At 39.6% G+C, this 26,201-nt stretch overlaps 2 protein-coding genes across 3 annotated transcripts in view; both read right to left on the reverse strand.

Moving 5' to 3' along the window:
• The window catches only part of CCDC201 (coiled-coil domain containing 201), a 385,512-nt gene that overhangs the window by 25,026 nt on the left and 334,285 nt on the right, over window positions 1-26,201 (reverse strand). The window lies entirely within an intron of this gene.
• The window catches only part of ADCY1 (adenylate cyclase 1), a 141,767-nt gene that overhangs the window by 1,369 nt on the left and 114,197 nt on the right, over window positions 1-26,201 (reverse strand). The window contains exons 11-19 of one of the 2 annotated variants that reach the window (XM_062625381.1): window positions 23,905-23,989; window positions 20,159-20,248; window positions 17,076-17,332; window positions 16,329-16,455; window positions 8,202-8,318; window positions 6,952-7,098; window positions 6,290-6,388; window positions 2,462-2,576; window positions 380-504 (exon numbers count right to left, since the gene is read on the reverse strand). In XM_062625381.1, the coding sequence (XP_062481365.1) occupies window positions 380-504; window positions 2,462-2,576; window positions 6,290-6,388; window positions 6,952-7,098; window positions 8,202-8,318; window positions 16,329-16,455; window positions 17,076-17,332; window positions 20,159-20,248; window positions 23,905-23,989 (1,162 nt within the window). Of the gene's footprint in view, window positions 1-379; window positions 505-2,461; window positions 2,577-6,289; window positions 6,408-6,951; window positions 7,099-8,201; window positions 8,319-16,328; window positions 16,456-17,075; window positions 17,333-20,158; window positions 20,249-23,904; window positions 23,990-26,201 lie in introns of those variants that run through there. The other variant, XR_009966072.1, reaches the window with a different exon arrangement.

The raw sequence follows: 26,201 nt of genomic DNA on the forward strand, positions 1-26,201 counted from the left end.
ATGCAAATGGACATGGATCCTTCCCTTGTAGTCCTTATTCAGGCAAAATTCCTACAGCACAAGGACTGGCCCATGCAGTGTCGGCATTCCCAGGCTTGCCTCCAACTGTGTGCACTGCAGCAGAGAACTCTGTTGCTTCTGATGCGAAATGATTTGTTTGAGAGTTTTATTGCCTTCAAGTAGTGAAGCGTATATAATGGAAAATAACCTCACCTCTGATGCTTGAACCATCTGGAGAATGTTGCCCTTTTCAAAAGGGCTATGAGATCAAGTGAGGCTACATTTTCTAAGTGGACTTGAAAATGTAACCACAGATAAAACCGGACTTTTATCTGTGTATGTATGTAAAGTTTGCAAAACGGCCTCAGAACCCACTCACCTGAATTTTCCCCTGCACTCCAGTACTATCCATACGGCTGGCAACATTTACAGTGTTCCCCCAGATATCATACTGCGGTCTTCTGGCTCCAATGACTCCAGCCACTACTGGCCCAACATTAATACCTAAAATCAAAATGATAAGTTTGGTTTCAAACACTACAGCGTATTATCCTAGGGAAATATGAATCCTGCAAAACAGATTTAACACAACTGCCTTAGCATTTTTCTGCTCAGAGGACATAATGCATGTTAAATTAATGCCAACCAGACTTTTGTACTTGTAAGAGGCTTAGAATGAAAATAAAGACATACACAGAGATAACTTCCTGGCAATGCAGTGTGACAGACAACATACAAGCATGGCTCATTCTTTTTGTGCTAATTTTAAGAAAAGAAAAGCACTGGTAGAGCAGAGTTTAGCTGTACAAGAATTCAGGACAAATTGTTAGAGATCTTTAACTACTCGCTACAGCTTCCACTGTAGTTGCTCATATAAAGCCTTTTAATGGAGGTTCTCCAAGTGGAACAGAAATAGCGGCCTGGAAGACATGAGGAATGGGGTAACGGAAGCATGTCATGTTGGTTGTCAGTACTAGAAAACAGATCAGGGAAACAATGGAAGAAGACAAGAGTATGTGAAAATGGCTCAAACACCTTTTTTTGGGAAACCACAGAGCTTGATACTACATTTCTGATTGATTTTGACAGCTTATTTGTAAGACAAGAGAGGATGTCCCTTCTGAGTGCCCTGAAGAGCTATAGATGCTAAGACCTGTATGAGGTTCTGTGCAAGACAAATTATGCAGAAGAATTAGGGCTAGATATTTGTTTTCTACCCCTTTGAACCTGGAAAAAAAAACAGAGTTGAAGGAGAATTTGGGGTTTGTAACTATTAGGATGTACAGGAGGGCAAAGATGTCTAACTCTCCCATTGCTACACTTGATGTCTTTGGTCCTTCTCAACCTTCCACTGGTAGCGACCTCACTTTTCACCTTGTCCAGCCCATTCTCACAATTTAGCCATGAAAATAAATGGAGAAAGAAGCTGGAGAAAACTATCAGTGTTAGAATATGCAGCAGCAGCAGGAGTACCACTAGAGAGGAGCAGGATGCAGGGAAGGACAGGAAGAGAGAAACTTGTTCTTCGAGAGGTCTGGGAGAAAGGACTCTGAGAGATAAGACATATAAAAATATGTAAATGATTGTGTGGGAAGATTTATGTTGTGAAGACCAGAAATTTGATCTGTTGGAGAACACAGGACTGGTTGAGGTGATTTGGCATCTGTGGACAAAAAGCTTCCATGCCACTTAATGCCAACAAAGCTTTTACAGAGGGAACTTAACAGATCCAATTTTCAGCAGTTTAGCAATTATAGAATCACAGAATGGCTTGTGTTGGAAGGGACTGTAAAGCTCATCCAGTTCCAACCCCCTGCCATGGGCAGGCACACCTTCCACTGGAGCAGCTTGCTCCAAGCCCCTGTGTCCAACCTGCCCTTGAACACTGCCAGGGATGGGGCAGCCACAGCTTCTCTGGGCACCCTGTGCCAGTGCCTCAGCACCCTCACAGCAGGACCTCCTCATGGGAACACCTTCTGCAGGCAGATCTGCTGCCTGTCCCTGCCCCAGGAGAAGGGTCTGGGCCCTTCCTGCAGTCCCAGGTCTGCACTGCAGCCTCTCCCTGCAGCAGCTGTCACCTGCCATCACCAGGGTAGATGGTGCAGACTCTCCTCTGGAGCTGTGGCCTTTGCCTTCTGATGAGTCCCCACCACTCTGCCTTGAGGCCCCAGATAGCCTTTGGAATGTCTCCCCCTCAAAAAGATGCCCTTCCTGCAGCCCTTTTGCACAAGCTGCCATGCAAACTGACTGGAATTGGACACAACTACAATTCCTTAATACTGATGTTTGCTATCCAGCCTTCTGACTTCCTACATGGATGGGACTCTCCTGTTGAAGGAGCCTTTTCAGTTTTAATCACGAGTGTGGGACAGGCAGACAGGTAGTCCTTTGTAGACAGCACAGGGAAAGCCAACAAACAACAATGTCCTGCTTGTGTGATAATTGGAGAGATGTGACTTACCAACTCGTAGGACAAAGTCGTTGTAAGACTGATAGTTGATTTCATCAAGAACGTCAAACATCTCTATTGCGAAATCTGCCAGTGTACTCAGATGGGAATAGATTGATTTTTTAGCCTAGAAACAAAATAGTATTGCACATGAGATTTGTCTGGTTACTGAGAGGCAGGTGAAATACCAAAGTGAAAAACAATGAAAAGCTCAGACTGGACGGCTTAGGAAAAGAATTTAAGCCATTTTGCTGTTTGTGAAAAGCAATGTTTGATGGTGCCTACAGCACGTGCACTCTTTTCTCAAGTACTGAATTCATTATTTTTTTTCCTTCTCTGTTTTGATTTCTGGGAAGAATGGAAAGCAGAGTTCCCGTGGTAAAGTGGTTCTGTTGCTAGAGAGCTGCAGATGTTTGTTGTGAGTGTGGCAGGGAATATAACCTGCTTTCTTACTAAACTGCTTTGCCTGACGATTATTAATAACTATAGTTTCTGCCCTCTTCTCCCTTTGGGGCTTTTGCTAGGGTGCATGCTGTTCCCATTGACAAAATTCCTATTAGGTTTAATCCTGGGAGATGCAGAACACCCCTGTTTTCTTTCCTTTCCAGGCAAATTGAAGTGAGTTGTTAGAAAAATGTATCTAAATGAACTAAAGCAGAAGAACCAGAAAGGATCAAATGAAATGCTGATGTTTCAACTTGTAAATAAAACCCAAACCAGAAGAAAGTAATTTCTACAACTTCAGTTGAATTAAACTGAAGAACTCATTTTCAGAGGATACAGTGGATTCCAAATGTTAGATAGATTTGAACATTACTACTCATGGAAGAAATACTACTACTAAAGCAGTAAAAAGATACTATCTGTAGTCCTAGAATTTCTTAAGCAGCATGTCATTAGAAAGTGGGAAAGAGAGGTTTGCATGTTTGTTCTCTAACTCCTGCCCTTCCCCGAGGATCTACCACTGGCTAGCTGAAGACAGGTTTCTAGAACAGGCCTTTGACCTGACTCATTATGCATTATGTTGCTCTTATGTTGTGCTCTTATTTGAATAATAAATATGAATTCATGAACAGATTTGCAAAGTTAAAGTGGGCTAAAGGTAGGATATGGTGAAAGAAAAGCAGGGTCAGTGGCAGTCTAGCTTCACTAGGGTGTTGCACAACAGGGCTGTGGCAGCTGGCAGGAGATGAGAGCTCACTGGGTTTTTGTCATGATAGTGGGATTTTATAAATGAGCTACTTGACAGTGGCTGAGAAACCCGAGGAGCAGGTTGCTGTTTGCTTTCTTTGGCTCTGTTTGAAGCCGTTCTTTCATGTGTCTGGGAAATTCACAAAAATTGGAGCAAAGTGCTAACAAAAAATATAAAGGTCATCCTTGGGGCAGGCCCAGTTTTTAGGGAGGGTATTTTTATTTACCTGCCTGTGTCTGTGCAGTTCTGCTTCTTGCAATGGCAACTAGCTCTACTCTTTTCCAGCCTCACCAAGACAAAGGAAGAAAAGGAATTAAGTTTAACTAGCTGATGGCTACACTTCCAACACGGGAGAGGAATACTGAATGTCTGAGGAGGGAGGGAGGAGTATATAGTTTTATTTAATCCTCTAATCTTCTTTGTATTCCTTATCCTTTCATTTCTTTGCTGCCTGATGACTGCCTTGATTCCCTGCAACACCCCTCATGGTTGCAGGAGACAGGACTATTGACAAATACTGGATGTGCTGCAGGTGACAGATGTCTCTCAAAAGGATTACTGGCAAACCCTTTGGAACCAGCACTGAAGAACACCACAGAGTTAGGACCCTGGTGAAGCCAGGACCCTGGTGAAATCACAGATGTAATTTCAAAGGATTCCGCACACACAGAGAACTTATATTGTGTAAAAGATCTACAAAGAGCTTTCTCTGAGTGCTGTCCTGATGGGGTAACTGCCGAGCAATTATTTATTTAAACATCAGAGGAATAGTTACTGGAAAGGCTGCCCAGAGCATCACAGCAAAGCCACTCTGACAGGGGCAATGTGCATTTACCATAGTCACCTGCTAAAGTCACGCTGCAGGAACAACAGTCCTGTAAAACACGGGATTTAAATTATTAACTTCATCAGGGTACTGGGTTCTTACATGTATAATACCCTGAGTTAAGAGCACAGTTAACCCCATGCACTGCTTTCTGCTCCTGTCCAAATCTAGTGCAAAATTGGAGGCTCACAATCAGAGGCTGTGCCAAATTTTCTGATGAAGCTGGGACACCCCCAGCAGAGGGGAGATCAGAAATCTTGAGTTTCTTGTGGTTCCCCATAAACACCTATGACTCTGTACTGTAGGGCAGCCCAGGCCCACTGTGATGCTGGCAGTGACTGCACATGACAGGCTACCCAGGATCATCAGACTCTTAATATATAGCTGTATGCTGAAGAACTGCCAAGAGGATGTGAATAATTTCTACTTGTTTGTATCTGATGAGCAGTGGAAAGAGATCACAGGAGAACTGAAACCCCAAGTTAAAGTAAAAAACACTGTCTGTATCATACAAGATCCTCAGGTTTTCTCTGATACAGAATGTTAAATAAATTCTACCTGTACAGAAAAGATCAAAATTTGCCCCAGATTTCAGAGAAAGGCAGAGTCCTGCAAAAGACTTTCTGCAGTGATTTATCACAAGCTTAGAGCGGTATCTTTAGAACTAGGCTAACTCAGCTGACCCTTCAGTTAGCAACTATAAAATACAAGAGATAAACATGTTTAGGTTTTGGAACATATGCTGCCAAAGTTACCCAATAACACACTTGTTTTCAGGATTATAGTTCAAAGAGCATTTATAACAGACACACGAGTATGCCATTGCCTGTTTGCCTGAGATCACATAGGCAAAATTCAAGGGATCAATTTTTTTGCCTGTCTCAGGACCCAGTAGTCAAACAGTTCAGCATGAACGGTTTTAAACATATCTTTTTGTAATATGTAGGTTTCTAGGAATGATACAAAGGAAAGCAGCAGCTGTAAATACCCTGCAGACCAGAAAATTAGTTGCATGTGATCTATTCTAACAAGATTCCAACAGTTAATTTCAATGTAGTCTTGTTTTTTATTTACTTAGCATGGATAATTGTTGCTAAGAAGTTCACAAGCCATCTTTGGCCCTTTGGGCTTTTGCCCTCTTACTCAGTGTTACTTTGCAAAGCTAAACCATACACATGAGTGTATCTCTACAACATCTGTACATCCGTATCAGAACAGGGGAGATTTCTGGGCAGAACAGCTACATGGATTGTGCTCATTTGAATAATATTGCTCATATTATTATTTTAATTGTTTATAAAATTAATTTTATTAATAAAATTATTAATGCGCATAGTACTCTGTATACAATATATTGAGTATGTTGTCCACAGGGTTTTCTGCTTTTCCAGATGCTGCATGCCAATCTCTGTCCCAAGACACAAACTTAACGTGAGAAACACACTGAGGAGTAGTAATGAGGATACAGAAGAGCTGTGCCTCAGAACTAATGGGTCTGAAAATTCTGGCATTTTTTTAATTGCTGAGTAATTAAAGGGGTTTTTACCCCAAAGGCTATCAGAATGCTAACAGCTGAGACAAAGAAGAGCTGATTTGGAGGAACCAGGGTAAAATGCAGCAACATACCTAGCACCAAGTTCCTGTCTACGCAACTGCTGGGAAAGCAATTTTTCTTTTCAGGCTAAGAGTTGTGCTTTGGATTTCAGATTTAAATTGCTGTAAAGAAGTAATACAAGTTACCTATAATTGCGTAGAGTTAGCTGTGTTTCTGATGCTCCCCTGGAAATTGAATGAGAATGACTGTTACGTAAAATCTTCTTACCTTAGTTCCCGAAGTAGGCACAAGTCCCACAGCTGCCATATATGTGCTTCCAATTGTCTTGATCTTTTCTATGTCCTTATAATATTCTTTCTCCATAAGCTTTGTTTAAAACATAAAACTGTTAAATATTACATAATATTTTAGACAAACAACCACAGTTATCAGATAATATGTGCAACTTGATTAAACCAGGAACTAGATGATCTTAAGGTCCTTTCCAACCCTAACTATTCTATGATTCTACGATTTTGGTTAGTTGACTTTCAGGCCATTGAATAAAACCTACTGTTAACATACATGTTAATACTCTTCCTATATTAGAGGGATTTGAAGTCAGACTCACGTGCCTTGAAGTACAAACTGGGCACTTTGGAGAAGCCCAGTGGACATCAACTCCAATTGAATGGGCCCTTGAATAAAACCTACCATTAACTCACATGTTAATACTCTTCCTATATTAGAGGAATTTGAAGTCAGACTCACATGCCATAAAATAAAAATTGGGCACTTTGGAGAAGCCCAGTGGATACCAACTCCAACTGAATATGAAGTTTACTCTTTTATTAGGCAATTCAAGATACACTGAGTTGCTACAGATAATCTCTGTTGCTAGTCATTTGGTAGAACTGATATGGTCAAAAGACAGAGCATTTAGACCTTACCTCATCAAAATCAGCAATAATTTCATTTAACAGGCGTAAACATTCCACTCCCATATTATTGCCATCCAGTTCAATGTAGAAATCATTGAAATTTGGGATGGAAGCAAACATCACTCCCACTTGCGAATAGGACTGGTAATAAAGGTCCTGCAGTTTGGGAGCAGATAGAATTTTCATTTTAAAATATTAAACCATCATTATTATGTTTTCTATCCTACTACTAAGCAATAGGTAGGACAAAAGCCATCATTTTTTGGTGGAGAAAAAGCCAGCCTCGTTCGAAAAATGTTGAAAGATCTCCACTCAAAAAACACAGAAAAAAATGAACACCTCAGCTATCAAACTGGTTTAAAACAACTCAGTCTTTTTCTCTGTTTAGACGTGGAAGCACTGAATACATTTGGAGAAAGTCTTAACAGTTGCAGAACTTTAATTGTATGAGAAACATAACTGCATTTTCTCAGTATTGTTTTCTAACTAAAATAGGACAATTTTACCCTGCAGCACAAAACCAGCCTTGCTCCTTCATGTCTTTCCCTGAGTTGTGGTGTCCTGTACCCAATGTTAACAATATAATGCTGTTCTGTTTGGTAACATTTCTGCTTAAGAATTTGGAGGGTTCACGGAAAGCAAAACCACTCTCCTGTGGTTCAAATACATGATCCAAATTCTCAAGAGCAGGATCATGGCCATTATAGCTACTCCAGTGCTGCAGGTATTGCAGTTGCATAGGAAGGATTCTGTTAAGGGCTTCCAGAATCAATTTATTTAATCACTGTGGCCCTTGATATTAAAAGCCACTGCATCTTCTTTGGCTGTGTACTCTCTGTTTTTAGCTTTAAATGGAGGGGTTTGGTAATAGCAGCATATTTCCAGAACTAGGGTGGTTCATAGCAAAGTGTCTGGCAGTTTATACATTTCACCAATTTAGAACCAAACTGAAACACTCTGATAAATACCAACATTCTATACTGATTGAAAAATAAGTAATTAAACCCCAGTAATTTGCATGCAGACACTTGGCTGCATTGATGCTGAATGACACAACATTCCCTTATCCTGAGTTGTATTAAAATTCTCCAGAGGAGGACGCTAAAGTGAAGGAGATAATCTCAATCTAAATCCTGAACAGTAATGAAATATCATATATTAGAGCCTTTCTTGAAAACACACACTTGAAAGATGACCCAAGCTACACAGGGTCACACTCATACGCCATTACCATGTATTTATATTTTATCTTGGTTTACCATATTTCGTGGATTAGACATTAGAAAGTGCTGTGCAACATGTGCCGGCAACAGGTTGAAGAGAATTCTTTTGTTATCCAGCTTGACTCTTTCCATATCATCTCTCTCTTCTTCTGCCTGTGGGGATAGAGGAAAAGAAAAACCTTTCAGAAAGTAAAAATTAGCTGAAGCCATAAAATAGCTTCTATTAATTTCCTTTGAAATGAAACTGAGCAAAATAATGCCTGCAAAGTAGAGCAGGAACACTTCTCCTATACCATGCTTTTACACTGGGGCAAAATCCCTTAGATTCAGTAATCAGTAACCCAATTCCTTAGTAATTTAAATTAGTCTCTGGGCTGATGACTACCTTCAGGTCTTGATCAGCTAAGTGCATTTATGTCTTCTGTAGTTCTCTGTTCTTTAAAATAGGCCCTTGACATTTTTACAAAGTAAAAAACTAGAATAAGCCCATTTAAGCCACATTGGTCTTGGAGACCAATTATTTCCCAGGTAGGTGGAGACAGTGACAGCAGTATTCAGAAAGAGTGCCTGGGAGGTAACACAGATAAGGCCATTAACCCAAGATACTGGTATCTTATTCCAGGTTTCTTGACTCCCAGATGTTTAGTGGGAGTCATGCATTAGGAAATGATTGTAAAAATGAGACCCCTTATTGGAAAAATACTATCTAGGGATCTCATCTGGGACTCCTGGGTTTGTAACTTCCAGCCTAGTCCATAGCAGACTCTTCTGCAAAATTACTTCCACTTTTTTTTTGTTACAGTGTCTTTTGGCCCCACATTCTGATTTCAATTACAAAGAAATATGATCAGTACCATATAATTCACCTTATTGAAATCACAAATCTTCTGCCATGATCCCAGTATGATTTTTCCTGACCTAGATGCAGTTGACAAAAGCCTGGAAAGCCAAATTCTCAGGCACTGTTGAGAAACTATGACCATATAAAACACTGAAGAATCTGCTCTAATCTTTGTTGGTGTCTCTTTTGTATCCAGGATTTGCTATCCTGATCTATTCCAAAGTCCACATACTTTTCTCACTATCCATTCCTGTCTAAGTAGGAGAAAACCAGTCACCTCTTACCTTTGTATAGTCTAACAATATTCTTGTCATGTGTTTTTTTTTCCTCAGGAAGCTAATTTTTGTTTTCCACGACAAAGCTTAGGAAACAACCTTTTTATTCAGATCACACAGACTGCTTTGCCTTGCAGTTTAGTTCTGTATTTTAAATTCCTTTACAAGTAGAAAGAAGGCTGAAAGAGGTTTAATAAACTTAACTTTTTCAGGAATCATTCCCTTTTGAAATAAATCCTCAGCTTCTCCTCTAATTTGTGAAGCAAGAATCAGAATTTGTTCCAGAGGCGGAATATCAGTAAGTATTAAATAGCAGTTAAGCTCTGCATGAAATATATCTGAAATCTTCATTCTAAGCAAGTGGGTTATTTCCTGGTTTTGAGCTGTTTTCCTGACACTTTCTTTGCTGTTTAAATTTCATATGATTTCTCTTCATATGTTTTCTCAAAGTAACACTCCCCTGATATAACTCTGTCTCTGACTTATTGTTGTCTATAAATGTATGTAATGTCCTCTTGCATTTAGTCTGACTGCTGGAATTGAAATGTTCTAATGGTAAAAATAAAAAGCTTTTTCCAGATGAAAATCCAAACCAAGCTTACAATTCCATTTTTACATCATCCTGGAATATGGGAAATTTTACTCTGACAATAGCAAAGAGATTTGCAAACAGAATTCATGCTCTAAATACAAAAAATAATCTGGTTTGGGCTGGATTATTCATTCCTCTATTTTTTGACTAAGAATTTTTTGTTACTTTTTCCTAGGAATGTTTAAGGTTCTCCGTTAAGCTCCCAGTACAATATGTGGTAGAACAGCAGCCTAAGGAACAGTAAACTGGGCCAGGGTGGAGGTTCCTGGACAAGTCAAAGCAATCAAGCAGGGGTAGGTAAGTAGAGTAATCCCTTTGACACATTACATGGATAGTGATGTTGCCTGATCACTGGCAGGTGCTGTTCATTTCTGATCTGGAAGCATGTTATCAGATTCCTTTGGTCATGGACCAAAGTGGTCATTTTGGAAGCCATGATTGAGAAGATTGTTCAGCAATAAGTAGTGTTTCCTACCATTGTGCATGATTAACAGCAAAGGTTTCAGAGCAAGCCACAGCACAAGGACAAAGCTGCCAGCACTGAAGCAGACCCTTGTGACCTTGGTCATGGTTCAGGACTTTTCTCCAGCCTTTGGTACAGAGAAATAAAAGACAATTCTAACATACCCACATAAAATAAATGAGAAAAGACACTTGAGACTGTTGGCTTCTTTCTGACATAACTTTAAGGCATATGATGGCTTTTCTGTCTTGCTTCAATACAGTCATGAAACTGCTGGGAGAGAAATGTCAGTGACACTGCTGTGTGTGCAAATGGAGTGTGATGTTCACAGTGATGGTACCACAGCTGTGACTAAGAGGCTGAGAATTGTGCTTTTGAGTGAAGAGCTACCATCTCAAACCAAACCACCAAAGTCATTACTGAAGGAATGGCAAAATCCTGTAAGAGCAGGGAAAGACATCAAGGATATCACCATTGCTAAGAAACACAGAAGAATGCTACACTTCCAACACAACTAGCGAGCACCTCTTCCCCTCTTCAGATGCAAAACTCTGAACTACAATTTTGACTCTGAGAAGGTTCAGTTGCCAGAAATGAGATAGAACACAAAGGTTATGGAATACCCTTGAATAATGCCATGGCGGGTAATAGTAGCAAGCTCTACATAGAGACAAATCATGCAAACAGCAGAACAAGGGGAATGTAGGTAAGTGCTTTTTGTGCCCCGGCCTATTTCAGACCAGGCACTTGCCCCATGGTTCAGGGAGACATTTGTACTGGCAATGCCTATGTGGGACAATGCAGTGCCAGCTCTGCCTGACCTAGCACTAGGCTTAGAAGCAGAACGTTCACGGAATTAGCACAGCACTTCTCCTGAGCTACTTAGTCATGCTGAAAAGTAAGATGTATTAGCTTAGACCACACACTGGGTTAATACCTTTATATTGTTGCTGGTACCCTAGCCAGAGCCTCTGCATGGACTGTATTTACGCCTTCCAGACATACCCCGTGTCTGACATTCTACCTTTATTCAAGTGATCTGCTAGAAATAGGAAGTGAAGCGCACCTTCTCTGCTACTACTGCGTACAGCTTCAGTATGCATCCTCTAGCCCTGCACTACCTAAGACAGCTCTCATATATGCGACTCCTCAGGAACTACCTGGGGAAAGAGGAAGGATCTCCATGTATCTCTTGCAAGGGAAGATAAGGAGTGAAGGTGAGGTATGTTCAGCGGTGAAGACTCTAAAACATGGCCCTGTGGCGAGGGAAATAAACCGGTTACAATGTTTTCTGGACCTTTTTCCAGCATCCTGTTTTCTGCCCTTCAGAGGAGTGCAATGAAAACTGTCTTTTCTTCTTGTGACTCATGAAATCCTAGTGCCTACTCTTTGAGCAGCTGAGATAAAAGGATGTGTAGGCATCATCCTTTCCCAGACAAAACAGACACTGAGAAGAGAGAAGATGGACCTGGGGCTGAAGAAGGAAGATTAAAATGGCACAGATCACAGCTGTTTACATTCCTGGGGGAAATATCCAGACAGCTAAATGACATTCACACCTTCGTCTATTTGCCCCTATTCCTACTGGTTAGTTAGGAAAGTTTTCAGCATGTTATTTGTACAATAGCTGCTGGCTCAAAATCCAAGGAAAATTATTGTGAAAACAAAGAGAAAAGATACATGGGCATGAGCAACATCCTTTTTTCACATCCTGCTTATTGCTTGTATCTGTTTGCTATTAGTGCCAGTTAGGTCATTTTGTAGAGTTCAACTGTATTTGCAGAGCTGCAGTCTTTAAAAGCAGGCTTTGTTTTTGCTTTGGACCTGGTGACAAAATTTAAAACGCACTTTGGTACTATGGCTTTTGACGTCAATGTAATTAATGGCTATTTCATCTTACAGAGTTACACAGCATCCCAGGTCTTACAATACTTGTGTGACTGGTTACACATCCTCTATTCACAAAGCTGTATGAGATGTTGTATCACCTGAGCTATCAGGTACCGTTTAATAAGCATAAACATGCTTTCACAATGTCTGAAGAGGATTATCACGTGAAAATCCACTGCTCCAAGATACAGCTAAACGAGAGATGGGTACCGGTGCTGCAGAAGCATCATCTTTATACCTGAAGGTGGCACTAGAACCACATGGAAGAGACCCATCCCAGTCCTGCTCTATTTTTCTTATAGATTTTTAATATATTACTTAGTATATTATCAGAGAAATTTAACAGGAAGTGCAAGCCCACCTGGCAAGGCTTTCCTGCCGACTGCAAAATCCATATTTTTTACAACTGTCATGGATTAGGACTGCAGCCATCAGTCATATCATTGTGCTGTTTTTGTTCCCTGACAAAATCCTGGGTGAATAAGCAGCTCCATTTTTTTTTGGCAGATTTCCCTTCTTCAGGAATTCATCGTTTGTATTTATGTGTCCATTTTTTTTCCAGTTTTGTGGAATAATTTGCAAAAGCGATTATCAGCCACAAATAAGTAAACCGCTCCTATATTTGCTATTCACAGTTACCATCATAAGAGGCACACAGAGTTGCTCTACACTGTTATGTAGAAAATTAAATTCTCCTGTCACTGCCTGATAAAAGCCAAACACACCAAGAGATATTTTCTGTGATGTTCATAAAGGTTGCATTTGGCACAGCAGAAAAAACCAGCAAAATCAACAAGAGCCTGTAACACCAGTGACTGACAGAGCGCAACTATAAATGTTTTAACCACTTCTCACCAACCAGAAAAATGCATTTTTTTCACACAATGTACATAAACGACACCACTTTATATCAGTTCTGGTTCCCTAACCCAGATGCATGGAAATCAGATTAACTTGAAATGGTATCATTTTTCTAAAGCAGTTTTTCTTCTTTGAAATCTGCTTTTCCTCACAGCACATTTTTTTTTCCCAATGTGGCAGTCAAAATCCATGGAAATGGGTTTTTCTCAAACTCCAGCATAGCCCACTGAGCACCTGTCTATTCTTACTAGTAATGGTATTAATTGCAGGATACTTTCAGTGTTTAAAATACCATTTCGTTAGTACTAGACAGTTTGTTGTTCACGATAAAGTGAATGAAAATATCTATGAAATCCTGCAGCTTATGCCAGAAATGGTTTTATTCATCACAGAACATTTTTACAGGATTAGCCCCACTAATGAGCCTTACTAAAAGCAAAGTGCTTACATCTTCCAGAAGAGCCCCTGAGTCTGAAACTCTCTCAGTTGTAAGCCAACAACTGAGAAGCTTCCTAAAAACATATGTTGAACCATGTTGGCACATCTTCAGAGAGCAGTGTCTGGCTACTGGGAGATGTGAGTCTCAGCTCTAGCAATGGTTCACGCAATTCAGTGTTTGCACAAGGAACCAGCACACTCACTGTAAACCAGAAGAAAATCTCCACAATCCCTAAGTCAGTGGTCTTTTTAAAACTGCTGCTACTAAGAACGAAATCAAGTTAAGCCAACATGGTTCAACAGTAAGTAGTACTATGGCTGTAGAGAAAGGGGACCAAGAATGCTGTTTAACCATATGCAGGGCTGCAGTCCAGCAACTACAGAAAACTGTCACTCAGGAAAGTATTTCTTACCCTTGTCTCTATTTAAGGATTGTTAAACAATTACTTTCTTGGAGTTTGATAACTATCCAAAGGCAGTCTTAACATACAAATATTTCCAAGTCTTCCCAGAGCTTTTAATATATTTTTACTATGCCAAAGAGCCTAGTAAGCGCAAAGATAATGTTTTGGTGGTTTCCTTTTCTTATTCATTTGAGTAAGCGAGCACCAAAAGCACTTCTGTAACATTCATGACGACGGTACTTCTGTATGTTATGTTATTTAGCCTTTGTATTCAGTATCATTTACAACCAATACACAGAACAAGACTCCTTACAGCATGTTATCCACTATGATTTATTGTACAGGGCATACACCTTCCATGTGGAATTAAGCACAAGGGTATATACCCAGATCATCAAAGATGCCAAATATCTACCCAGCCAACTGATTTCAAAGAATGGTATTTATGTTGATACCTAATTTCTGAATTTTCTGCCTACACTGATTTTTGTTTTCCTTTCTGATTATTATCACACAAATCTCACAGGCAAGACGGTACCACGCAAGTACCTCATTTGCAGCTGAAAAGATCTGAAAATGGCATTTAATCTTCTCAGAGAAAAAGCACTTTTTGAAATGGTACCTGAAGATGCCACTGGACATTACTGAAATCTTATAGGCATCCATACATCTTAACTCCCATTATTGCCTTTGGAGTAAGTGCACAATGGTTTTACAACTGGGAGACAAGTAGGTATTAACTTGGTAGACAAGTAGGTATTTCTGAAATACCTAGCCCCAGGACAGCAGAACAAGTTTGGATTTCTTCCTTTACCATTGCCCAGTTCTGGTCTTTCAACAGACAAGCATCCCACCGGTTTCCTGCACTTGAATTTTTAAAACTAATTGATTGCTAATTAAAAGTCAACTTAAAACTAAGAATCTTTAAGCAGTACATTCCTTAGAGACACACAATTCACCATGCAAGGCATAGTAGCTGGAATTACAAAAAGCAGTTAAGCTACTTAAACTCACTCCTGACCTGTTGAAAGGCCACAGGATAGCAAACCAGTATCTTCTTCCTTGCTACTCTATTTCATGGATAGCAATAACACACAGAAGGTCTTGTATTCATGGATCATATGGCACTCATATACCCCCTCTATGTGCCAACCTACGTAGAGGTGGCTGCTATACAGTTAGTCATGTGCTGCACTGAGTTTCAAAGTCAAGGGATTTCTTTCTTTCCACCTGAAAACTGTATTTGGCACCACAGCAAGTGGAAACTATTTATCAGTTTGTCCAAAACAAACTTCTGAGGCTGCCCGGCACCTATCAATACTGCAGGTTATAGGACAAAACCTAAATGATCACAGGTTGTTGACCCAATTAAACAGCAAAGAGTCCATCGAAATTATAGAACAAGATAAACTTAAATCATGAAGGAGGTGGACTTGGTCTTGGACATCAAGATAAACAAAAAATCCCATCAGAGCTTAACTGATAAGCAGAAGACAATAGAGCTAAGTCATTCCTGATGGCTCCATTTTAGGTAACATAGTAGAGGCAGGGATGTGTTTAACCTGTATGTTCCAGTCTTGATCTTACACGTAAAAGCAAGCACTGTGATGATTTATATGGTCCTTTCAACAACACAGTTAACAGGGTGTAGATGAGAACAGGCTGTGACCTCTGTGAACTACAAGAGTGTACAATTTATCATAAAAGCAACTTCCAAATTCCATGAAAACAAACTTACATCTTCAACCTTCTCCTTCCCTCAGGGGCTAGTGTGAAACACTTCGGAGGTGGGAATGAAAGGCATGAAAGGAGGTAGACATTTCTTGATGCCCCTGCTTATAGCTAATATAATTTCTGTTGGTTTTGCTGTGATTATGATAGTTAGGAAATAGGCGTTTTGAAAAAGTACGTGGACATGGTATCTAAATAAGTTTCTGACCAGCTTTTGGGAAAGAGTTCCAGTTTCATTGCATGATGTGGGTATTTCCTTTTATTGGTTTTATGTGCTTCTTTTCAGTTTACTTGAACATCAATTTATTTTCACCCTTTTTGTATTATAAGATGAAAAAGATCTATGGATTGAATTACTCTATCTGAAACTTATACTGCTAACAGTTAATTTCCCATGTTTGAAATTCTCTCTATTCATAATGTGCTCAGATATATTACTTCATTAATGATACAGTGTTATGGAACAACTACAAACAAATTCACTTTTCCAGAGCAAGTGAATGGTATAGGTCTATGGAAAGAAATCTAATATATAATATTTTTCCTTCGTAAAGCCCAACAGACATGAAAAATCTTGAAAGCGTCTTAGTCCAACTGATTTTTTGCAGGTCAATTAAAAAATCAGACACTGCTTTGTGTGCACTACAAAGGAAACACCTATGGCTTACCTGCACAGCCCAGAGGTAGTCCAGACGCAGCTTCAAGTCCACCTGTCTGGAATGCAGTGCCAAAGCACAGGAAAATAGCAAAATGGCTAGTATTGGTTCATAGCCACGCATATAAAAGGAGCCACCCCTTAAAAAGAAAAGGAAAGTAAATGGGTTATTCCAGGCTTTCTAATACCTAACACTTCATATTTCTAGTATGAAATCTTTAGTTTAGAGCATGTGGGTACTCCCTAATTGCTAGCCTTTTCCAAAGTGGCTCACATACAGGCAGGGAGAAAGGCGAGAGTAAATCTGATCACTGCATGAGATCAATGTTCAACTTCTTGAGGATTTTATAATGCTATACATTACTGTGATGGGTGCATGCTTTTAATTAGGGAATACAGTAACACTCAAAAGCTTAAATACCTTGGAACTGTTGAGGGCTGCTGAAATAGAGAAGTGCAGATTTTAAGTGTGTTTTTCTATTTCATATTATAATTAGACTGCAGTGTGTTCAGCTGAGGTATGTTAGCATAAAAGTAACAGAATAATGGGAAATAGTTGCTAGTTCCCAAAAGCTGATCTCCTGTTGATGGGTATTTCTAGAATCTACAGCTGCTGGGTACAGGATGGCTTAAGTATTTCTTATGTTCTACTGAGTATATAGCCCAAAGCAGCACTGAATTCTAGAGAGTAATTCATAGATGAGATGTCACAGCTATCTATACAGAAACACTCATTGCTTTAACTTTGCAAGATACTTACCCCACTGCTTTTCTGTAACCACTGAGTTCCAGAATAAGTATGTACAAAATCGTAACAAAGAGCAGGAGAATCATTTTTGGCAAGGAAGATACACGCAGAAATATTGCCAAGGTGAGAGTCCCCACTACGCAGGAAAGGAAAGCATAGTGAGCTGTGTCACATGGGAGTTCATTCATTGTTTTATTTGTTCCACCGGGAGAAATGATAACTATTGAACTGCTGGAATTGGTATTCCAAACCCAAGGCATACAGCCGACCTAGAAAAGACAGGAGAGGCAAGAAAGGCAGAAAGTTAAACATGAAATAAAAGAAATGCAGCTGCTATGGGGGCTGACTGTAGTTCTCTCCTAACTGGGAAAATATGGCTGTGGTGTTCCCATCCACCTCACTGCTCCAAAAAAATCTCCTGTAATGTTTTACTCAGTTTTAGGTGTGGGACACTCTTTATTCATTAGATGCCAGTAAGACCAACCAATTAAAATCTGGGCTTATTTGAGTATGTTCCCTCGTAGGGCTCAAACCCAGGAGATTCTCAAGCCAACATATTCCTGCAAAACTGAGGAGCTTCAGTAAACATTTTATGTGGCCCTGTGGGTGAGAAAGGTTCTTGCACAGAGCACAGAAAGAAATGTGTTTACTTTATTGACTATGCAAACTGTATCAATTTCAATTCATCAAGTATGAAATAAAACCCATTTTAATCTTTGATTGAAAACATGAATAATTTCTTTTCTCCACCTCAGAACTACTTCCACGATCACATAAGATTCTAATACAAGACCTCATCTAGAATTATCCCTGTCATTTCAGTTACCCAAGGACTTCCATTTCCTCCCTAGACTGGGAAATAAATGGTTTAGTGCATTTCTTAGGGGCAATTTGAGGAAATAGAACCTGCTTCCTCCAAAGGCAATGTCATGTTCACATCTCAGAGCTCAAGAGGAATATCTGGCAAACAGTGCAAGTCCCTAGAGCTCCAGTTTTAATTGCACTCCAACCTTCACCCCTTATTTAGAGAGAGGAGAAAAGTTAGCATAAATGGGGAGAGTGGGATTGTAGTGTGAAATTGATTTTAAAAGGCACTATCACATAAGCCCTGCCCTCTACTTAAGCTCCTCTTTTGAAGTGTGTTATTAGACCTTTTTATTTCATCCTAACCACTGGTAATGAAATTTTATAGCAAGTTGTAAAATAACTGACAACCTGAGAGGTGATTAAGCAATGTATTTTACAGGGGGTTGCAGTCGTTTGAAAAGATGAGACGTAACAGATAAAATGTGAGTTAAACTCATGGTGGCTAACATTATGAAATGAGATGAGAGCGAGTGGAGTGAAAAATCTGTTTAATGTGATTTTATTCAATACCCTTAAAAATGCTCTTCATACTAAACTCATCCAAAACCACAGGCATACATGATGGCTTCATAAACGTGTGATTCATCCAGGAAAACAGCATCTGCCCTACAACTAGGAGTGAAACCTCAACACCTAGCTCCTATGCTAGCTGAGAATTCTAGAGCCATCCCTTTGCAGGAATTTATCATTCCAAATTAACATTTCTCCTAAGCATTTCAATGGTTACAGGCTATTTTTGCATCAATAAAGGATAAAGTTGTATTTGTGGCCTATTCTAAGTTGTAACTAAACGATCACTATCCTGTTGGAGGCCAGAACCTACAGTCTGCATTCTTCCACTGATATTCAACGTTGCCTTAGGCCTCATGATTTCTGTTTCTCATTTCACCATCTTTAAGTGGCAACAATAGTGCTTGTTTCATTTGGTCAAAGTGTCACATCTATGGGGACTGATCCACAATGGTTCCATCTGTCAATTTTCACCTCAATCCCAAAGTCAGATGCACAGAACTTGCTGAGATGCTAGCTAGCCTAGAGGTGCTGCACGTATCTGTGCCTTTTAGGCTTACATGCACATTAAGAACCACATATTTGTCTGTATGCTGTTAAGGCTGTGTGTTACTCACACAACTAATGTTCAGTATTTCTTGGTACCTCTTAGAGCACTGGGATTTGCAGACAAGGGATCTGTTGCCCATTCAGTTCATGTGGATCAGCTTGGTAGATGTTCTCAGAGCAGGTCAAGGGATGAGTGAATACAAAATAAGGGGCTTGGCATCTCAGTTAGTACTGTGAAATGCTCATGAAATCCCTGTCTTCCTGTGGGCAGAACACATAGCCTAAATTCCACAGAGAGGCATGATTTGAGACATCTGCCTCCTCAGCATTTCCAATTGTGTTTAGTGTGCTATTTTTGTGTGAATCCTTTCCTTTGGGTACCCTAACATGTTTAATTCATCAGCATTAGCAGCCAAAATGCTGAAATTGAGTGCTAGGAGTTTGACAAGGCAACTAAATGCCAAACTCTTCAGTGGAAGTTTAAATCCCATTTGACATTCAAGTCTACCATGTAGAACTAGCTGCTAATCCACAGTGAAAGAAGCTCAATTTTCAGAAGTATTGAGCAAGTTCATTTCATACAAGAGAAGCTTCCTAGACTTTAGATGTGAATGGATCATATAAATAGCACAATGTAAGCACCTCTTCTAGTTATGCAACACTGTCCATATTTTAAGATCTTGTTATCTTTTGTGATTTGCCTGGACAAAAAATATCTCCTTGTTATCGCACGTAAGGATGTGCTGTAAGCTGCTACACAGAAATAAGTAATGTTGTTTGACACCATGCCTTGTCTGTCACAAGATATTAGCCATTGAACTAGTCATCAAGCTGAACATTTAAAAATAGCTTTCTCACAAAGTACATGACATCAGCAGACTATGGGATACTAAGGTTTGATATAAAACTTTCTATAGATGTTGACTTGCTATTATCTGTGTAATTTGCCCATAGCTTTGCCATTCCTAAGTCAACAGCCTGACTCAGGGCAGTGAAAGTTCAAATTATAGCAAAGGGCTTTAATTTTGAAGAAACATGCTCTGCAAGAATGAATAAGGAAATGAGTAGGAATTCACCAGGCAAGAATACGGTACATGTTTAATGGATCTGCACCAGGCTGTTATTTAAACAGAATGCTAAATTAAGTGATACTTGATTTAAATACTCACCACGCATCCTTGAGCCACGGAGTATATTAAGATCACAATAAAAATACACAAAATGGTACGAATCTGAATTGTCAGGCACCCTGGAAAACACTAGGAAATAAAAAAATAAAAAGATTTATAGCTATACATTTAAAAGTATGTATTTCAAGTTGGGTTGTTGTTTTTTAGTAGTCTATAAAAAGAAGAGAATAAGGGATACGGACATTTTGCCTGCACTGTAAATTACAAAACAAACATGTAGTTATTGTGTACATATGCTTTAATGGTAATTGCATTTCGGGTGGTAATAAATGTGAAATTATTATTACTATACATTATTTCTCACTGTAATTAAAACTCTTTGAAAGGTTAGTAGGATGTCTGCTCACAATGCAAATAATAAATTAGCATGGCATTTGATTTTGTTCTCATGGGGAAAATCCCCAAAGCATCTTTTGCCATGCAAATTATCAGCTACAAACAGTGATCCAAGACAACATGCTGTGGTAGCGTAGAATTTGGAGTGGTATTTGTGTCTTCTGCTATAATAGTCATGTTAAACGCTGTGGTAGTTTTAATTATCAGGACTCATTTAAAATATTGAATTTGTCAGGGCAGAAAGGGCAGTAGAGAAGAAAAATGTCTGGTGGAATGGAGTCCTGTGAATCTCTTCGTCATCTTCAGTTTTACGCTGATGCCACCACTGCACAGTGTGACTTGCTTGCTGCTTGTGAACCTATATGGAGCCAGTTGACAGAAGGTGAAAGAGGAAAAACAGGTCTGTCAGGCTCTAGTACTTATGCTTGTTCCAGTCATTCTGATCTACCGTGGTTTCAGTGAAAGCTGCTTTCCTTCTTCTCCCCTTGTACGAAAAATGTTTGAGGCATCTATTATCTTCTGGACCCACAATACGTGTTTCAGACAAGACATCTTGCAGTGACTTCAAGGGGCAAGAACTAACGACAGGAAACAGTAAGATTTAAATTGGGAACTATCTTGTGTCCCTTAAAACAAGGGGGCTCAGACTTATCAAGGCTGGATTTGACTTAAGATAAAATGAATCCAGCAAACACCCATTTTTTTGAACGAGTCACTAACTCTGAAGAAAAGCTGTTCATCAAAAGCATAGCTTACAGCAGGCAGCAAAGTACCCATTCAGTACCCTTCCTTTCACAGATCCAGGGACTTTTCATCTGTATGTGTGACCCCAAAGAAAACACAGCAACTCATTGAAAATAAAAAGCATGTGTGATCTGCAAATATATTCTGGCTTCAGTAAGGATTAAGTACATGTAAATGCAGGTGGGAAAGAATCAATGGAATATCAATAGTAGATTTATATTATGACCTGAGTTGATTTGCTACACCAGAAACCAGCCTAGCTATTATTCAACGTCAGTAAAGAAGATTGGGATACCTGAGGTATATCACCCTTAATAAAACAGTGAGTATATTGTAGAACTAAAACCTTGCTTTGTAAGAACCTCACATTGAAAAGCTGTGTCTCAAGGGAGGGGATATAGCAGTGTCTAAAATTACACTATGAAAAAAGAGACAGACTGTTTCTGCATTTATTCATCACTGCCATATAGCTCAGGTTGGAAGGGAACTCAAGGGACCCCAAAATACAGAGCTGGCTAGTCCCCAGTCTGTCACTGCAGAGGGGTTCTTCCTTCTCAGGGCCTGGACTTCACGTTTATCCATGCTGTATTTCGTAAGACTCCTGTTGGCCCGTTCTGCCAGCCTGTCTAGGTTCCCCTCAGTGGTCATCCTGCCACTGTGTTGGCTCTTCCTCCAAAATGGAGTCACTAAAAACTTGACATGAGTATACTCCATGTCCTTCTCCAGGTCACCAATAAAAATACGTAACAGGACAGGTCCCAGGAAAACTCTTATGGTACCCCATTTATTACTGGCTTCCAGGTAGAGTACGACCATAAACTGCTATGCTCTGAATGTGATCATCCAGATGGTTTTTTACCTGTCACATTGTCTACCCAACTAGACCAAAATCCTACAGCACCTGAGGTGGAACGTGTGTGTTTTTATCCATATAAATAAAACAGAAAATGATATTGGTTGAAGGAAACCTACATATTCCATTAATTCAGTCTGCAACCAAATAAGTTATCTACTGTTTGTTGAAGAGAAAATGCCCATAGGCTGAAGATAATGCTGCACGTTTAACAGTGATAAAGCAAAATGCAGATTCAAAGACAATGTGTTCTGACACATTGCACAGACTTTTTTTGTGTATGTGTGTACAGGTTCTAAATGCGGACACATTAGGCTTTGGGTTAAAAAGGAAAATAAACCCTTGAAAGGTTAGAAATGAAACATGTCTGAATTAAAACTCTGACTGACACTTAGAAGATTTATTCTTCTGACCTTTGGTCATTCTAAGATTGCATCTGCTATTTTCTGATAGCATTGCATTTTTGGCTTCTTTTCCTTTGTTTTCTTCGTGGAACTTTTATTAACTAAGTAAGTACTATCAGAGTCACTTGTCCAGTGTAAAATAGCAAGTAAGTGCCAGAAGACTGAATAAAATAGGAGAATGACTGGTTTCAAATTCTCTATTATACATAGTATATTAATTATCTTTTACTTCTCATATAAAACAATTTTTTACCATAAAATCCCAAACTGCAATACTCTGACTTTTTGTATTTCTTTGTTTTTCTGCTGCTGGATTTGATCTGTAGGTACTGAATCTCTAGAGGAACCTGGAACAAATTAATATTCTGTTGACTGCCAAAACAGCTGGAACAAGCCTTAAGTTGGCAGTAGCCCCAGGAAAACGCCACAAAGAGGAGCTATTTCCTACAAACTTCATCTGCGTTTCCACCATCCATAGACAGAACACACAACTACCGTGCCTTTATGAAACAAAACAGATCATCCATGTTACTCCCAAAAACTGTGTGAGTTTATCAATAAAGATCTGCTGTGTACCAGATACTCTGCTAATACACTGTTTATGTTGCCATGAAAACAATTACTTTCCTCCTGCCAAAAGCTAATTTTTCTTAACTGGAAATTAGTGTGTGCTTATCAGCAAAGCTGATTAATGGTGTGTTTTCTCCTGATATTTGTCTGAAAAGGCTAAATTTAGATTAAGCCACTACAGATTTCTTTCATCAGAAATTAATCTGCAGATGCTATATTCTGATCTGGCAGACCTAGTTCTCTTTTACAACAACCAAATGTCCTTCTGCATCATTACTGTTGTGAAAATGCAACGCAGGAGAATTAATCATTACTAAAGGTTTTGAAAAGGCCAAGGGTTGCGTGTGCAAAACGTTGTGCTTTACCATCAAAACAGCTGCTGCTTTGGCAGGACAAGTTTTGAAAACAGAGGGGAATTTAGCAGGACTTTACACCCAGATACCAGTTTTAATGGAAGAGGACACTAGTGTGCTCCCTAGTCAGAAAGAAGAAAAAGTCACGTTATATAGCAGCTGTTTACATGAACACTGGAACGATTTAGTGGCCAGAGGTAGGTGGTTCAGGGGAGACATAGCAAAAAAGACAAAAAGGATAGCATTAATGGCACTGCTGTAATGATTGCTAATGTGAAAAGTCTACTTTCGGGTGAACCATCTTGGCTTTGAAGTGCCCGATACATTACTTAAAAATGAACTTGAAAAGCACATAATTTCAGACTCTGAATCTGTGAAGCATGTGCTGATGCCTTCATATTCCAAATGACAAACCAAGCATAGCCACCAAAAGGAAGAATAACCATAAAATCTTAAATAACTTACTTGTACTCGTGTGACATGTAGGTACATAATACAAGCCACTAGGAAGCATATGCAGAACACCAGGAGAACAAGAACTACGGTACTCCTAGAATCAAAACACAGCAGAAGTAAAGCAATGCAATCAGTACAGGGTGAGAACAAACAGCACAGGGTCCTTCTGAAATGGTGTTTCAGATGAATGGTGACAATCTCTCCCTCACCCTTCCTGTAATACTGTTGCAGAGGAAATTTGACAGTGAAATGCATTGCTCTCAAGAATAAGAAATCAGTAAATGCTTTTGTATATAGTGCTCACTCTGACCTCAGCAAGGAGATCAAAGCGCCTCAAAGATTCAACTGTACGGGGTATCAGGAGAGACACTTTCTAATTGTAAGCTAATGCAGAATATTCAGCATGGTAACTCTTATAAGTGGAGTGTGTAACCCAATTACTTGGCCTTGGCAGCTGTGTAACAGTTACCAGATGCCTTTCCCTTCTGATCTTTCCTTCTCAGAGACTGAGAAATTGGTCAACTCAGTCACTTATCAAGTCAAATTAAACCAGACTACACTGTGATCCCTTCTTCTAATGAAACAGAGCAACTCCCTTCTTATGAGTCTTCCTCAATAGACAAATCTTACTCTTCACAAAGATGCTGCAATAATTATTTTAATTCTTAATCTTCCCTCTTTTGGTCTTTCCAAATAGGCTTGCTCTTCCTGAGGAGAGGGGTGAAGACCAAGCACATCTCTCCTCCAGAAAACCTGTGCTATAGGAATAGTACTTTATGGATGTCAGCAAGCTGGCAAAAAATCAGTCCACCAGTGCTGGTGCTTTGATTTATGCTCAGGGACAGCCTGGCCCCAAGCCAGCTATGGAACCAGGGCCACTTGAAAGGAGCATAACATGATCTTCACACCTTTTCTAGTCTTGTAAGAACAACCCAGCCAGTTCAGAAGATGTGATCCATGGCTGCAGGCATACATGCGCCTTGACCACCACTGGGGAAAGATTGCTAAACTGGGTTTCTAACAGTAGAAGAGTGCAATTCTTTTGCTGTAGAATTTCTCTGTATTTGGCTTTGATTTAAAATTGATGTAACAATTCCCAATACACAAGCAGGTAAAATGTTGTGGTATAGTATGTATATCCAGAATAGCTAGATGACTCTAGTTACTGTCAGTGTGGATTCCGAATACAAGTATTAATGGTCCCCATGCTCTCTTGTGCTTTTGGAGAACTGTCTTGCATTCAGAATGGCAGTATGATAGAAAATAATGCAGGGGACATGACTGAAACAGTGCCTTTTATGGCAGCAACAGCCGTGAACCGACACTAGTGCTGCATGGGACCCTGGCAGAGATTTGGGTTGCCACAAGTAACAAAGGGCCACATGTTTTTTTTAAACATAAACCCAGTATAAGACACCAGGAAAGTTCATAATCAGGGTTTTAAGTGGCTACACTGCATGTATGCCTCCAGAACTGGGCAGCTTAGGTTGACAGGAACATAGCCTTACTTTCACCAACTCCACCTGGGGATATAAAATATGTCGTTAGTTGAGAAGCTGTTTCACTCAGATGATCACAGGAATTGTGAGAATGTTGAGACCATTGCTTTCTGTGTATTTATGCAGCAACTGGCCTTCTTACAACATTTTATTGCCTCTAGATTTTGAATGTCCTCCTTGAAATATTGTGATTATGTGTCAAACACTGTTACTATCACTACTCCCATTACAGTATCACATTAAACTTCTTGTCTTTTGCATTCTCGTCATACTTATAACTGCTTTGGCAATCTAAAAAGCAACATAAAGCTCCAAGTTCTGTGGAGATGGGAAAATTTTCAATACTTCCCAAGTTTTAGTCTAGCTCATGGTTCCATCTGTGTAAGTGCAGGGGATGAGCCCAAGATGACTAGTAATTTGGTAGTATGAAGCCACCACCAACAGACATCGTAAGAAAGAATTTAAGACTATTGACTTACTATTCACCTACTATGGGTGGCTTTTATAATTAACACAGTGATGAACCAGTCCATCTTCATGGCCTTCAGTGGTCATATTCTGCTGGAATTTGTGTGTCTGTCACATCAGAGCTTAAATTCAATCTCTGTCCTGCTGTTTTTTAAGTGACAGTACTTTTTGGAAAGGTTACCAACTACAGTACCATATGATTCTTATAAATTCATTCTAGCTTCAACTACACTAATGAGCTTTGTCTTTCCTTGTTCTAAATTGCCATGTAGTGCAGCTGGGCTTTACTTTAGAAGTAGGTGAAGGAGTTCTTAGCTCTGCTCCAATTAGTCAACAAAG

This window comes from Pezoporus occidentalis, unplaced genomic scaffold, assembly GCF_034315485.1.
Source record: "Pezoporus occidentalis ecotype Australia unplaced genomic scaffold, CSIRO_AGI_Poc_V1 ctg28, whole genome shotgun sequence".
Lineage (NCBI taxonomy): Eukaryota > Metazoa > Chordata > Aves > Psittaciformes > Psittacidae > Pezoporus > Pezoporus occidentalis.